The 15357-nt window shown below is 46.3% G+C and overlaps 1 protein-coding gene across 6 annotated transcripts in view; it reads left to right on the forward strand.

Moving 5' to 3' along the window:
• Positions 1 to 15357, forward strand: part of FRYL (FRY like transcription coactivator) — a 3055992-nt gene that overhangs the window by 1136679 nt on the left and 1903956 nt on the right. For all 6 annotated transcript variants that reach the window (XM_069631694.1, XM_069631695.1, XM_069631691.1 and 3 more), the window contains one exon: positions 1970 to 2027. In XM_069631694.1, the coding sequence (XP_069487795.1) occupies positions 1970 to 2027 (58 nt within the window). The remainder of the gene's footprint in view (positions 1 to 1969; positions 2028 to 15357) is intronic.

Here is a 15357-nt window from a genome sequence, read left to right on the forward strand (position 1 = left end):
GTGGACCAGGTTCTGCTACTGGACAGACTCTAAGGGTATCAACCCCTTTGCATGTACCTTACACGACGTCCTGTCCTTCTCGGCGTACCTCGCCCCCTCATGTGTGCAGATGGACACTTTCCGCACTTACTTGGCAGCCATTGGGGCTTACAGAAACTGAGGAGATCTTTTCCTCGTCCAAACCGACTGTCAGGAAACATTTGACGGGACTCGCCAGACTCTACCCGCCCATCAAGAGGCCACACCCTGTGTGGGACCTCAACATAGCTCTGGGTGACCTGGCGCACAAACAATTTGAACCAATGGTGTCCGCGGACATCAGGCTGGTCACCATTAAGACGGCCTTGCTAGTCGGCCTCACCTCGGCTCGCAGAATCAGCGAAATCCAGGCTCTGGTTGCCTCAGAGCCATATATTATGTTTCACAGGGATAACTTAGTCCTGCGGACACCCCCAGCATTCTTGCCCAAGGTGCCTTCTGCACTCCATCTGAATGAAGAAATAGTACTACCTACGTTTTTTGCTGAGCACAAAGACGAGGCACAGAGTTCTGCACAGCCTTGTTGTCAAGTGTGCCCTGGAATTCTACTTGGACAGGACCATGGGCTTCCGCAAGTCGGACGCACTTTTTATCACCTTCAGAGGCTCAAGACAGGGGTATCAGCCCTCTAAGGCCTCCATAGCCCGTTGGATGATCTCTGCCATCAAAGAAGCTTACGAGGGACAACATAAGCCACTGCTGGCCAACATGCACGCCCACGCGGTCAGAGCCAAGGCAACGGCCATCGTTTTCCAGTGGCATATCCCCTGCCAAGTCATAAGCAGGACGGCCACATGGGCTACCCCATGGCTTTCTGCAGGCACTACTGTTTGGATGCCTGTTCTAGATCAGACGTGGCTTTCGGACAGGCGGTTCTTAGAAACCTGTTTGCTTATGGAGTGTCTCCTCTCCACGCTGGGGCTACGCTCAGTTGTAATCGCCATTGCAGTATGGAGGAAAGGGGACAGGATGTAAGAGTAATTATAAGATGCTCACTGTAGTGACTAACGTAACGTACTCTGTCCTTAATCCCTTTTCCTCCATACGTCCCACCAGCCTCCCCGCTAATGAAACTGGTGTCATTAGGCAATGGTAATCTTTTGTCGATGCTTCTATAGGGACTGAGGTGTGGCGCCGTAGGGTGCGGAGTCAGGGCAGCGCATGCTCCCAGGGCAGCACCCTTCCAAATTTAAAGGGGAAGAAGGTTTTTTTCTGGTGAAAGGTTCTGTCTCCCGTCCCTTGGAAAGGACACCCATGCAGAATGGAGGAAGGGGGAGTAAGGACTAAGAGTGCGTTAGTCATTACAGTGAATAGTTTAATTTGACCACAAGTTGGAATTATTTTGGGGTGAAATAGACTTTGTATATCAGTCGGTTGATTTGGATTTTGGAAGTTTTTCAAGACTTAGTATGTGTTTTCAAGTTTCACATTAGCCTTGAAAAAGACCAGCTTTGGGAGAAACATGTCAGCTGAGACAACTGAAAACCAGACATAATAACACTTTTTTTTCCATTAACTATTAACACTGACATTTACTGAGACCACTCTTTATATAATCTATTGGGAGCACACGCTGGTCTGCCACTTTTTCTTTATGCAGCAATCATAAAGTAGATATACCAGTATTGTACTTGTTCATTTGATTGGTGGAAAGGCGCATTTGTCATTCATAACCGTCTAGCTATGTCAACATTCATCTTAGATTTTATGTGGCATGTATTAATGTGAGTGTATGATGCAAGGAATTGAATGGGGTGCATACAGGTATGTAGAATTTCACAATGTCACAAACATGCATTTGTTAGGTACACGTGGCTTTTTTGATCAAACTACTGTATTTTGCTTTGAAATCTTGACTTGTTTCATTACTTTTTGTACTTTTATTAAAAGCACATGCATAAATGGCTGAATGATTTTTTTATTCATCCAGGGAACTCATTGAAGAACTGCACCCCATAATTAAGGAAGCACTTGAAAGAAGGCCTGAGGTAAATGTCCTTTGATTTAATCAAATTGCACTGCTAATTGTCTGTTTGTCGATGTCCTAGCACTTCTTCCTCGTATCTCGTACATCCTCCCAGTTCAGGTTGTAGACTGAAAGAAACACTTTTTAGCAGCACAAAGAAAAACTTCCAAACACCACAGATGATAATCTGTTTATACCAATTTTACAGACCATGGGATTGTTCTTGGAGTGTGGTTGGGTTCCTTAGCAGAAGACTAACTTTAGTACTAGGGATCTCTTAATAGTGTTTAGACTTTAATAGGGCTCAACAATTTGTGTTCTCCATTCTGCAGATGACCTCTAGATAAGTGTTAGAAAATACACAAGGCATCAAGCAGGCGATTGGTTTGGAAATTGCATGCAAATGGTTGTATCAATGAAAGGCCAATGATGCTCCGTTTTATCCCTGACTACATGGGTATTCACACCCTCCATTTGGAAAGTTCTTTGATAGTGAAACATGCAAGAGATGATTCAACAAGCAATTGGATGTTTGAGGTCTGTGTCTTCGAGCATCAGGCCTGTGACAGCCAATCAGGCCAAACCAATCAAGGGACTTTAGTGACCTCTGGCGGGGCAGGATGATTCCCCTGCTACATGATTCGACCCTTGACGGTAGTAAATGGGCTTTCCCAAAGTTCTCAAGACTTTGCAAACCATGCAAGTTCAATGCATCTTCTATAGATAGCTAGTGAAGAATTCATAGTTGGGTCAAATGTCAGAGACATGCAAACAAACGGCTAAAGAGGCAGAAATGTAAGCCACTTAGCTTATACAACGTCTGTGAGCCGAATCCCAGAATGGCATACGCGCAAGGCATTTGGAATCGGATTGAGTACAGGACTCTAGAGCAAAACATATGGCAGAGATAGGAAGCAGGCTTTAAGATAAAGGTGTTTTATCAGGAAAGAGAGAGTGCTAAGTCCAGGAGAGCCATTGGGCAAGAGGGTGAACTATGCACCCGCTTGTCCAGACCCTTGAAAATTGGAGGGGTACAACGACCACTGAAGAAATCTGTCCCAGGAGGCTACATGGCAAAGCACAGATGAAAAGCAGTACCTAGATTTCTATGGATTCCATCCTCCCACAGATTGTTCATTTTATATGTAAATGTACCCTTTCCTTTCGGAAAATATTTCCTCATCAGTGTTCACTGCAGGTCAACGCCAATCAGTGCCATTTACTCTAACACTCCAAAGGTAACTGCTTCAGATATATACATATCTGAAGCAGTTACCTTTGGAGTATTAGACTAAATAAGGTAACTGCTTCAGCTATATATATATATATATATATCTGAAGCAGTTACCTTTGGAGTATTAGACTAAATGGCACTGATAGGCGGAGAGAAAAAAAAAAAAATATATATATATATATATATATATATATATATATATATATATTTTTTTTTTCCTCTGAGGCTTGTGGAATCTGCTTAGATCATAGGCTGATATCTAGTGGATGCTGCAGAGTATTAGTTTTCGAAACTTGAAAAAGGATGTCGACAGGGCTTGCCAGTAATGCTATCCCTAGTGTGGCGTCCACTGCACCCATGGGCCTTCATGCGTCGAGGTCCCTCGGATTGTTTGTTTCCACCATCATAGACGGATGCTGTTTCGCAGAGTTCCCTTTCGGCTTATCCCCATTTATTTTTGTACAATTAACGATAGTTTTTCTTACAATCCTTTATAACCCTTTATATCCACCGGCAATCGAGACCATCCGACAGAGATGGAGAAAAGATAAGACCGTTGAAGACTCCCGTTGACGGATCCGTTCTGGCCTTGGAAGGCCGTTCCGGGTTTCGGCCACCACAGTAGGCAGAGAGGGGGGAGGTCATACTAGAATGTATATACCCCTTTTCATAATCTACATTCGCTTAACTGCTGTGCCATTTTGTTATGGAAAGGACCCCTTTTAAATTGTGCCTCCCTCGGGAACACGTCAAGGGTTCCTGTCGAGCGTGTAGGCTCTTCAAACCCCAGACATTGAAGGGCTGTTTAACTAAACGCTGGGCCCATCACGCCAGGCAACTCGAGGCCATGGAGGTTGAAGGTGCATTCAGCGACGGCAGTAACGCTGTGGTATCCGAAGGCGACAGGTTTACTCCAGTTTCCCAAGTGCAGGCCCCGAACCCCAACAGATAGGCCGGCGGCCATGTTACGGGGACAACACCCAGCGGGAAAGCACTCCCTCTAACCCACAGCCGAGACTCGACACACGTGTTGAGCAAATGGCAGTACCCGACATCTAGGGAGAGGTCCGTTGAATCGCTGTTCTCAGGGGACTCCAGATCGCCACATGACAGGTCATGAATATCGAAAGACAGAACAGACGTCAAGGGTAAAAATATTCCCGAAGATCGTGAGTCGGCTGACAAGACTTACGAGCTAACCGTAGCTGTGATTCGACGTTCCTCATCCACTGCGGTAAAAAAGGCCATACACGTCATACTTGCTCAGTTAAAAAGCATGTACCAGAAAGCTTTGTAAAGTCAAGGGAGTCTAACTAGAGCTCCTCCAAGACCCGTCATAGGGATAAGATACAGAAGGAGAGGTCCCCTAATAAGAGTAAGGAACCTCAGTCACATGATTCCCTGTCTTCAGGCTTACAGAAAAAGGCTACTCCTTCTAAGGTAATCCCACCCACTCCAGAAGATCTAGGTCTTCCTCCCCAATCTATGGTCATTCCTAGTTCTGCCCAATGGTCAACTGAGCATATAGATAGGGTCATGAGAAGAATGTCTTTCATGGCAAATTTTTATGAGAAGGACCCTAGTTACTTCAAGTTTTCAATCCACCCCTCCCACAACAGTGGCATCTGGGGGGGGGAGGAGGAGGAGGAGGAGGAGGAGGAGGAGGAGGAGGAGGAGGAGGAGGAGGAGGAGGAGGAGGAGGAGGAGGAGGAGGAGGAGGAGGAGGAGGAGGAGGAGGAGGAGGACCACCAGGAGGAGGAGGAGGACCACCACCACCACCCAGGCTTTGAATAACATTTCAGACCCACTGTACATTAGGGGTCAACTAAAGCCTGACTTGCTAGTTGTTACAAGAAAAATAGCAGGTACTTCCCTACCCTCATCTGAGGCTCCCCCAGACAAAGAAAGCAAGAGGCTTTACACAATGGGCAGGAAGGTGGCCTCTTCTGCTGCATTCCAGACCAGAATGGATAATAAGTCGACCTTGTTAGCTAGTTATAACTGCCATAAAGGGGACAAAGTCTCATTGTTACTCTCTTCAGCCCCATAACCCCTCAAAACTCGGTTAGCACTGATGGCTGTAGAAGGGGGGGCAGTGTCAAGCTGTTTGCTAAAGAGCGGCCTTGACGCCGCGGACAACGCCGGAATAATCATAGCTGAGGGTACCATTATTAAGCGTCACAATTGGTTACGCCAATCGGGCGTTAAGCCAGAGACGCAGGCTATTCTCATTAACATGCCCTTTCAGCCCAATGTACTCTTTTGGTAAGGCCGTCGAAGATGCCTTGAAGACAGCCAAGGAGGAGTATGATGCATTGAAATCATTGGGCCAATTGACTAATAAACCAGGCCAAAGGGGAAACAGCAATTTTTTTCGCACAAGAGGACAATTTCCCCAGAGGGGTTCCTATAACCAAAATCAGGGTTTGGTCTGTGGGAGCTATCGGGGCCAAGTCTCTCAAAATTACCAGAGAGGACCGCGTGGATCGGTCGGGGAAGGGGTTCCACCTCCAAAGGTGGTTCCCCACCTCAGAAGCAGTGACATCCCACTTCAGTTGCCCTCCCATGCCTCTCGTAGGGAGGGCGCATTTCCAACTTCACCCAAGCATGGGAGGGAATCACCTCAGAGAGATGGGTGCTATCCACTGTACCGGACGGATATTGTTTAGAGCTTCTCGGGCAAGTATCGCAAAACGCGGTAGTCAGACTGGTGGTTAGGGTAACAAAATAATTCCCCATTTCCAACCTACGGAGATCCCTACATTGGCTGGCGGTGAAAGAGCGCATTGAGTTCAAGATCCTCTTTAGCATGTTCAAATGTTGGATATCCGTTGGATAAAATCCTGTCCTACATCCCTGCTCGCCATCTATGATCTAGTGACAAGAACTTGTTGAAAGTACCACGGTATAGATGCGTAAGCAAATGGGACAGAAGATTTAGTGTCTATGGACCAAAACTCTGGAACAACCTTCCGAGAACTATCCGAGAAATGAAAACCCTAATTGCATTCCGTAAAGCCGTATTTGGTCTGCTGAGAGAATATCATCAGGTATGACTATTGAACTGTGTATGGTTGTTTCTGGCCGGCTATAGCTTTGAAGAAGCCTTGTTGCTTTTAGTTTTTGTTGACATCTGCGCCCAGACACGATTAATTTAGTCAGGTGCCCGGTATAAATCAAATCAAAATCAAACCCTGAATCGCGCCCCACGCCAAGAATCCCCACTCCAAAGAAGACCAACGCATCCTCGAGGAAATCGTCCTGGCCAACCAGGTAAACAAGGGTATTTATTGAACTTACTTGGTTGTGCCAAAGAAAGATCTAACAATGCGCCCAGTATTAGATTTGCGCCCTGCAAACAAATATGTCAGGCCACAAAGGTTCTGCATGACTACGCTACAAGAGGTAATCTCTCTACTAAAAAAGGGGATTACATGGCAACATTGGATATGAAAGATGCCTATTTTCATATTTCAATGTTCCCAGCGCACAGAAGATTCTTGCGTTTCAAGATAGCGAACCAGCACTACCAATTCAAAGTGCTGCCCTTCGGAATAGCTTCTGCTCCAAGGGTATTCACAAAGGTACTGGCAGTGGTGGCAGCACCCCTGCACAAGGAGGCAATCCCAGTGTACCCTTACCTGGACAACTGGCTGATTACAGGGGAGTCTCCCCTGATTTGCAGACAAAACATTCAAAGATCAACCTTCTCTTTCAATTGGGCTTCTCCATCAACGAGAAAAAAATCAAGACTAGTGCCAAGCACACCAAACAGTTCCTAGGAGCTGTCTTAAACACAGAAGAGGGTTGGTCTTTCTGTCAGAGGAAAGAGTCCAAGACATGTTACTGCAATTGCCACAAGCCCGTCCTTGACAAATATGAGTAACCATAAAGTAACTAAAAACAAAATGGAAAAGGATACAACTTACCGCTACTGCACTTCTTTGTAAGGCGATATGTGCAGTGTAAAACAAAACAAAGAATTTCATGACGGGCACGGATCCCCCTGCACTGCTAACACTGAGAGCCAATTATTTCCTCCCAAATAAATGAGTTGAGCAAGGTAATTGAGGCAAAAAAGGGGTCTTCCTCTTTATTTGCTGCTCTGGTAGATAAGTAGCATATGTTTCTTTCCTTACTTATGGCTGGCTTACTTTTTTTTTTTTGTTACCTCATTTGAACTGCCTAGACTTACTACTTATTTAGTACTTCTTTTCAGCACCCGAACACCTGTTCACACATTTGCTTTTTAAATTGACACTTTTGAACCATTCTAAAGTTGTAAGGTGCACAGTTCTGGAATAGCAGTTTCCATTTGTACTTGATTTGTTACCTTAATGTATGATGCATTCATCTCTGAAGAAAGCATTTTGGCACAACAGATCATCTTGAATTGTGACCAACTCTTCTTTAAGGAGAGTATTGCTTCAGAAAGGGTATTTTTAATGGATTCCTTCCATACATTCCTCCCCTATGGTATTCTATCTCCAGCACTAGCTGCCTTTAGAAACCTTTTCTCCACTGGTGAGTGCAGTGCAGCTCCCTTTTGTCAAGTTTACTCAACTTGTGCCATATGTGACGTCGGGCCAGTATATATGGGGCTAACCGCCGTTCTCCAGTTCCTATTTTCCGCACATTCTGTAAGCTTCAGGAATGCCACTTTTTTGTAAGCTTTGATTTCTTTACACCTACCTTGCAGGGCCTCTGGCTTCAAGCCCTGCAAGTATTGCCGTAGACAAATGTCAGTTACTGACCTCCACAGGATTTGTTTAGGCTGCCTGGGGGGGAAGAGCACAATCTGCAGGATTGCGGGTTGTGCCAATCCATGCATCGAAAGGCGGAAACACTAACTGTGCGACTGAATCCTCGAAGTCTGCTAGGAATGATGGCGTCATGTATCTACTTGGTTCCTCGCGCGCGCCTGCGCATGCGCCCAATGCAAGAGTGGCTCAACAGCCAGTGGTTTCAGGCCAGTGGACAGTGGGACAATCTAGTGGTTGTCTCGCCTGCCCTCGTTCTCTAGCTGCAGTGGTGGTCGGGGGACAACCTCTTGAAAGGGAAATCCTTTACCACCCCCGCAGTGGAAGCCACTCTAACCACAGATGCGTCTCTTACAGGGTGGGGAGCTCAACTGCTTCAACCAAACACTGCACAGAGTTTGGTCGTCCGACACAGCATCCAACAACATAAACCTGCTTTGAACTGTTGGCAGTGTTCAAAGCACTAAAAGCTTTCCAGACACAACTGCATCCTAACAGACAGCACCACGGCCATGTACTATCTGAACAAACAAGGGGGCACTCATTTTCCACGGCTGTCCAAAATGTCTCAGAACATTTGGAAGTGGGCTCTCAAACGCAACATGTTCCTGCTATCACAACATGTTCCAGGGGAACTCAATCTTCTGGTAGACTTACTTAGCAGAGACTGCCCGTTGCCCAAGGAGTACAAATGACGATTAAACGTAGACATCATCTCCAACATTTTCGTAGAATGGGGCTTCCCAGAGATTGATTTGTTTGCTACTCTGGAGAACGCTCAATGCCAAGATTACGCCTCCAGGTACCCCCAGAACCGTTCCAAGCGAAATGGACTCTGGATAACATAGTAAGAGAAATTTGTCTACGCTCCCCCCACACCCAACCTCCACAAAACTACCCGTCTCAATAAGATCGTGCACAAGATGCGCCAGGAACCAGTCACGATGATAATGGTGGCACCCATGTGGGCCCACCAACCCTGGTTTGCTCATTTGATGGAGATGTCCCTAGCTCCTCCACTCAGATTGCCTTGCCCGTACAACATGTTGTCGCAAGACCGAGGGGAGATGCTTCACCCATGGCTGCAGACATTGAATTTAGCGGCCTGGCTCCTGAGGTCATAGAGTTTGGACACCTGCAACTCCCTCAGAGATGTATGGACATTCTCAGGGAAGCAAGAAAGCCGAACACCAGATACTGCTATTCCAGTAAATGGAAACGTTTGTCATCTGGTGCAACTCAAAGAGCATTAACTCGATTAACTGCTCTCCCACACACATTGTTATACCTAACTCATTTACTTGACTCAGGCCTTGTCTTCAAATCCATAAAGGTGCACCTAGCTGCACTTTCAACCTACACTACATCACAATAGAAAGTGTCATGGTGGAAGATACCAGTTATTAAAGCTTTCATGGAGAGAGTGAAAGGAATTCACCCTCCCATTTCTAACCCAGCTCCCGGATGGGACCTACACGTGGCGTTGACTAGGCTTATGGGGGCTCCATTCGAGCCCATTCACAAGGCAAATCTTAAACACCTCACCCTTGAGACTGCTTTTTTAATAGCTATTACCTACATCCGGAGTGTAAGTGAACTACAAGTGCTCTCGGTCCAAGATCCCTTCGTAACTGTTCACAAAGACAAGGTGGTTCTGCGCACTCACCCTAGATTTGCGCTGAAATTCATTTCAAAGTTTCCTGTGAACCAGTCAATAGAACTATCAACGTTCTTTCAAAATCCTTCAAGCCTGGGATAAAGAACCCTGCACACACTGGATGTACGCAGAGCTGTCATCTTCTACATGGAAAGAACTCGGCCACTTAGAAAGACTAATCAGTTTTTCGTTTCGTTAGCGTCAGGAAGAGAAGGAGACAGTCTCCAAATCCACTATCTCTAGGTGTATTGTCAAATGCATTACACTCTGCTAGACTCTTGCTGAGAGAGAGATGCCCTTCAAGCATAGAGCACATTCCACTTGAGGCACTGAAGCGACCATAGCATTCATTGCAAATGTTCCCCTTGAGTCCATTTGCAAAGCGGCAAACTGGACTTCTGTACACACCTTTACAAAACACTATTGCCCAGACACTCATTCTAGGTCTGATTCTCATGTGGGACATGCAGTACTAAGACATCTTTTCACTACTGTTCCTTCTCACAACCCGCCTCCAACTCCGGGTACTGCTCACTAGTCTATGCACAGCATGCACGCGATTCTAAGCAATAAACATCAGAAGACATGCATTACTTACCATCAAAGCATTTCTGATGGTTGTATCTGCTTAGATTCACATGCGCCCTCCCTTCCTCCCCGCTCGGATGGAAGGAAGATGGTCGTCTTACGACTTCTCACTCAAGATAGTCATAAGGCTCCCTCTTGGCAGAAAAAATACAATCAGTGGGATCTTGGGTACACTACTCGTCACGTAGGGATAGTGTTACAGGCATGCCCATGTCGACGCCCCCTTTCGAGTCTCGAAAGACAAGATGCAATACTCCGGGGTTACCACTGGATGTCGGACCATATGCACAGCATGTGAATCTAAGCAGATACAACCATCACAAATGCTTTTACGGTAAGTAATGCATGTCGTATTGTTATACATTTTGCCTAATGTGTATTCTGAGTGCTATGTGTGTGCGCGCCAAACTGAACCCTTCACCACTTTTGCATCCTCATGCATCTCAGGCTTGATTCTCAACCACACTACCAGGATAGTTTGGCTAGACATTAGTGTTTGACCTTGTTCATCAGAGTAGGGTGACTTCCCTGAATCTATCCTCTGGGCTGATTCTGAAAATCCATCTTAACACTGCCCTTCACCTGGCAATGGAAGTCCTGGTTTGGCAAACCGAAGAGAATCTGGTCTCAGTGACTGTGTGGAACCAGTGACTGGGCCTGAAACACTGCACAGCATCCTCTGAACTGGCTTTTCTAATGATTAGTGTCCTCCCACAGATTCTTCATCTTGGACGTATTCTGCGGGAGCAGCACAACTTCAGATACTTTTTTGGGCCACCAGGGAGCACCGTGTAGCATTCGCATCGAGTCCTCTGCTTTGGGTCCACACAGGGCATCAACATAGCCAGCACCTCACCCGTGACCTCAGTTCTGTTTCTCTGCATGCAACAATAGGAACACCTCAGTAAAACTTTACGTTTTCCTGATCACTTGAAAAATTCCACACAATGTTGACACCGAAGCCTTTGGGTTTCAAGTGCTATAAGAATTGTGACAATAAAATGTCACTTAACCATACACGCAGGTTGTGCTTGTGGTGTCTTGGCGTCGATCACAAGATGGCTGAATGTGGCGCATGCCAGTCCATGACGCTGATGGCCTTGAAGGAGAGGCGCTCAAAAGTGAAACTCTGACTATCTTCAACCAAGTAGAGGTCGACTGAGCGACCTTTGGAGAAAGTCACATAAGCATAAGAGGTCCCTCGCCCAGATTGATTCCCATCACTTTTTATAGAAAAAGAAAAGGAGACGCTCCTCATCAGACACACTGATAAAAGATCCCATCTTAATCCGACTGAAGAGAAGTGGGAACAGTTCAGGTTAAAAATGACGATCCTTTTTTCAAGAAGGCAGTACCATCGACTACTTCCGAGTCGAAGGCCAAACAAGGTTTTGAGCCCACCCGCGAAGTAAATCAAATGGGGCCTCTTCAAAAGGCCAGAGTACAACATGTCAGACCTCCAGAACTTTTTTCGTCTACTGCTGCACCACTTTGACTTTTCACAAAGCTGCTTTGGCGTTGAATTTTGACAACCCATCAGTGTTATTATGCAACAAGGTCGAGGTGTGACTTCATGTTCTCGTTCAAAAGAATTTGATTATTAGGGTGGAAGTGATCCATTTTGATGACCTGGCTACTGGTAACCCAGGGGCAAGCGGACAGTACACTTCTCCCAAGATTTGCTTATATGCCCAAGACCTTTATGTTCTCCCCAATGCATCTTACTGGTTTGTTATGGATTATGTCTGAGGCTTAGGTTGAGAACCCCCTACCAAGATGGTCACTGAATACAACCTTACTGACATTCTGGACAAAGGTCCAAAGAAGGATCTTATCCTACCATTTCATGCAGCCTTCAGAAATCCCCTTATTGAGCTTTGGCAGAAGCCCTGCTTGGTGCCAGCAGTAACGAGTGAGCTTTCCAAGATGTATGGGTCTCTATCTACGGAACTTGGCTTATTAGCAAAGCATGCTAGCCCAGCAGAGAGCCGAGTGATCCACCAAGCCACGTTGGGGGCTTTACCCATCTTTGCCGCATAGATAGGGTTGACAAAAAGGTGGATGCCTGGGTTAAGCAAATATTTACTTCAGTGTGCATAGCCGTCAAAGCATTGAACTCTTTCCTGCTCTCTCAGTATACATTATAGATGAAACGGGCAATGTGCCCAGCTTTACAGTCTAGCTGGGACACATCTGATTCTCTGGTGATAACAATGGGCACCAATTCAGTGCTGAGACTTTTCTCATGGCCGAGGAAGTCATGTTTTGCACTTGATGTTCAGGCTAAATTATTGGACATGCCCTTCGACAGCAACAGCCTCTTTTCCTCCAAGGCTGAGAACTGCTAATAGAAGCTGCAAAGTCTGAATGCTGCTACACGTCATCATCCATTACAGGCTCCAACTTGCAAAATGCCCTTTTGTTATTATGGAGCCTTTGGCCATTGAGGAAGAGGCCACACCCCCTCCAGACAAAGAAGGCTCCCTGAACCTTTAAGAGGGAGGGGAGGGTGAAGGCAAATCGATCCTCCTCTCTCTTCGGTTCCGTATGGGGCAATAGCGGCAACAAAACCTTCCTAATTTTTCACACACCTCCGGTGGGAGGGCGTCTAGCCCACTATTAGGAAGAATGGCAGGCCATTACTATGGACATGCGGGTCAAGCAGTCTTCCAAAGGTACTGTCTGCCCTTCATCAGACACCACCCACCTGTCCCTGTTCCATCAGGATTCTGAAAACATCTTGACCCTCTACTGCAGCAGGAAATATTTTCTCTGCTGCAGAAAGGTGCAATAGAACGCATTCCTCTAGCAGAAATTAATTGTGGATGGTACTCTTAAACGTGCTTAAACAAGTTTCTCCTGAGAGACAAATTCAAGCTGCTAATTCTTTTGCAGATCCTCCAGGCTCTGAAATTTCAGTATTGGCTACTGTCATCGGATCTTCAGGATGCTTACTTCCATGTGCTGATTCATCCCAGGCACAGGAAGTCCTAAGATTCATGGTTGACAATACACACTACTAATTCAAACTATTGCTATTCAGGCTCACCTCTGCCCTGAGGGTATTCACCAAGCTGGCGGTGGTGGCAGCCAGTTTGAGAAGGGAGGGGATTTGGGTCTTCCCTTACTTGGACTGGCTCATCGGTGTCTGCTCAGAGTAGAAGGCTGAGTTCATCTAGGCCATGTCTGCCACTCCCTCCCCATGTTGAGCTTCTCCCTCAATTTCAAGAAGTCCCAGATGACTCCTTCACAACCCTCCAGTTCATCAGAGCGGGCTTGAACTCATCTGATGGCGAAGGCTTTTCCCAAGAGGACAAAGTCCAGCAGAAAGTCTGTCAGAACCCCTAAGCAAAATGAGGGTTCCATTATAGGTCGCAACCAGGATCACTCAGCACCTTCTGTGGTGGTCCAGCAAGAAGAACTTTATGAAAGGAGAACCCTTTTGGCAATCCTCGATGGATGTAACAATAGTGACGGATGCCTTGCTGTAGGCCTGGGGTGCACACCTGAACAAGCTCGAGGTGAGCAGTCTGTGGACCCCAGCAGAGGCGAAACATCACATAAACCTTCTAGAGTTGAGGACAAACTGACTGGTGATGGCCTTTTTTCCCTGAATACAGGGTAAAACAGTCCTGATCATGACATACAAAACTGTGGCCATGTACTACCTCAACAAGGGAGGGGCATTGTGTCACTACCACTGTGCAGAGAGGCAATGCAACTCTGGTAGTGAGCAATGCAAAGGCAATCTCTGTATCGGCAATTAATCTGGCTGGGAAGAACAACTCAGTGGCAGACAACCTGAGCAGGTAGGGCTTGGTCTCCTACAATTTGGGAGCTATACTGGGAAGTCCTTACAGAGATCTTCTCTCTCAAGTGTATCTGTTTGCATCCAGATCTAACAGGAAGTGCATCCTGTTCCGTTCCAGGGATTTTCCCCTGAGAGGTTCTTCTGTGGTGAACTGGAATTATCTACTGCTATATGCGTTCCCACCAATTCCCATCATGCCACATGTCTTCAAGTGGTTCTGTGCAACCATGATCCTCATAGCCCTAGATTGGGCTTGAAGGTACCTGGGTGTTCTGTATTTGGCCATCTGCCCTCCAGACACCTCTTGAATCGAGCATACCTGCTCTAGCAAGAAGGTCTGATCCTCCATCCCAACATCAGTATCCTCAATCCCTGTGCCTGGCTTCTGAGAGGATGAAGTACAGCGATTGGGACCTTCTGGAAGATGTAATTGAGGTGTTCTCTCGGCGAGAAGGCCAGCAACAAAAGCTCTTTGCTGCCATCATTGGAAAATATTTTGCAGCTGGCACAGAGCTTAGAGAGCTGGACCTACTAACATGAGACATTGCTGTGGTACATTCCTTTTTGTTGCACATTGCGAGGTTAGGTCTCCAGGTGGCAACAGCCAAAGGTTATTTGGCAGCACTTTATATCTTCAAGAGGACACCTGACCAAGGCTCAAATTTTAAAGTACCTTTTTTCGTTCCATTTCCTCAAAGCATTGACCTACAAGTTTCCCTCCTACTCCTTTCATTGTGCAGGCATGGGACCTGAACTTGGTGCTGACATTTTTGTTGGGCACTCCATTCGCAGAAATGCACTCTTGCCTGCTCAGGCTTCTTTCCTGAAAGACAGAGTTGCTGACTGCCATCATGACTGCGCAGGGTGAGCGATCTCCAGACACTGTTGTACAAACCACCGTGTACCGTTTTTACCAGAGATAAGGTGACACTTGAGTTTTTCTTTCCTTCCTAAGGTAGTGATGGATCTTTTTATCCTCCTCCTAATCCTTCCAAGGAGACATTTAAGACTGGACCATAGAAAGGCCCTGAGCTTCTATATTACCCAAACTAGAAGTTTCAGGGTTGACGACCAGCTTTTTGTGGGATACGCAGGCCATCAGATGAGGAAAAGCATTACGAAGCAAACCATCTTGGGATAGCTAGTATTGCTACAACATTGCAGGTAATTCACTTCTGGAAGGACTGTTCAATTAGGGGAATGGCAGGCTTCCCACTGTTATAACAGGGAGTTCCCACTGCAGACATTTGCCAAGAAGAGATGTGGTCTTTCCTTCACACGTTCGCAAAGCATTGTTTACTG

Source organism: Ambystoma mexicanum, chromosome 6q (assembly GCF_040938575.1).
Source record: "Ambystoma mexicanum isolate Mex_15411 chromosome 6q, UKY_AmexF1_1, whole genome shotgun sequence".
NCBI classification, from domain to species: domain Eukaryota; kingdom Metazoa; phylum Chordata; class Amphibia; order Caudata; family Ambystomatidae; genus Ambystoma; species Ambystoma mexicanum.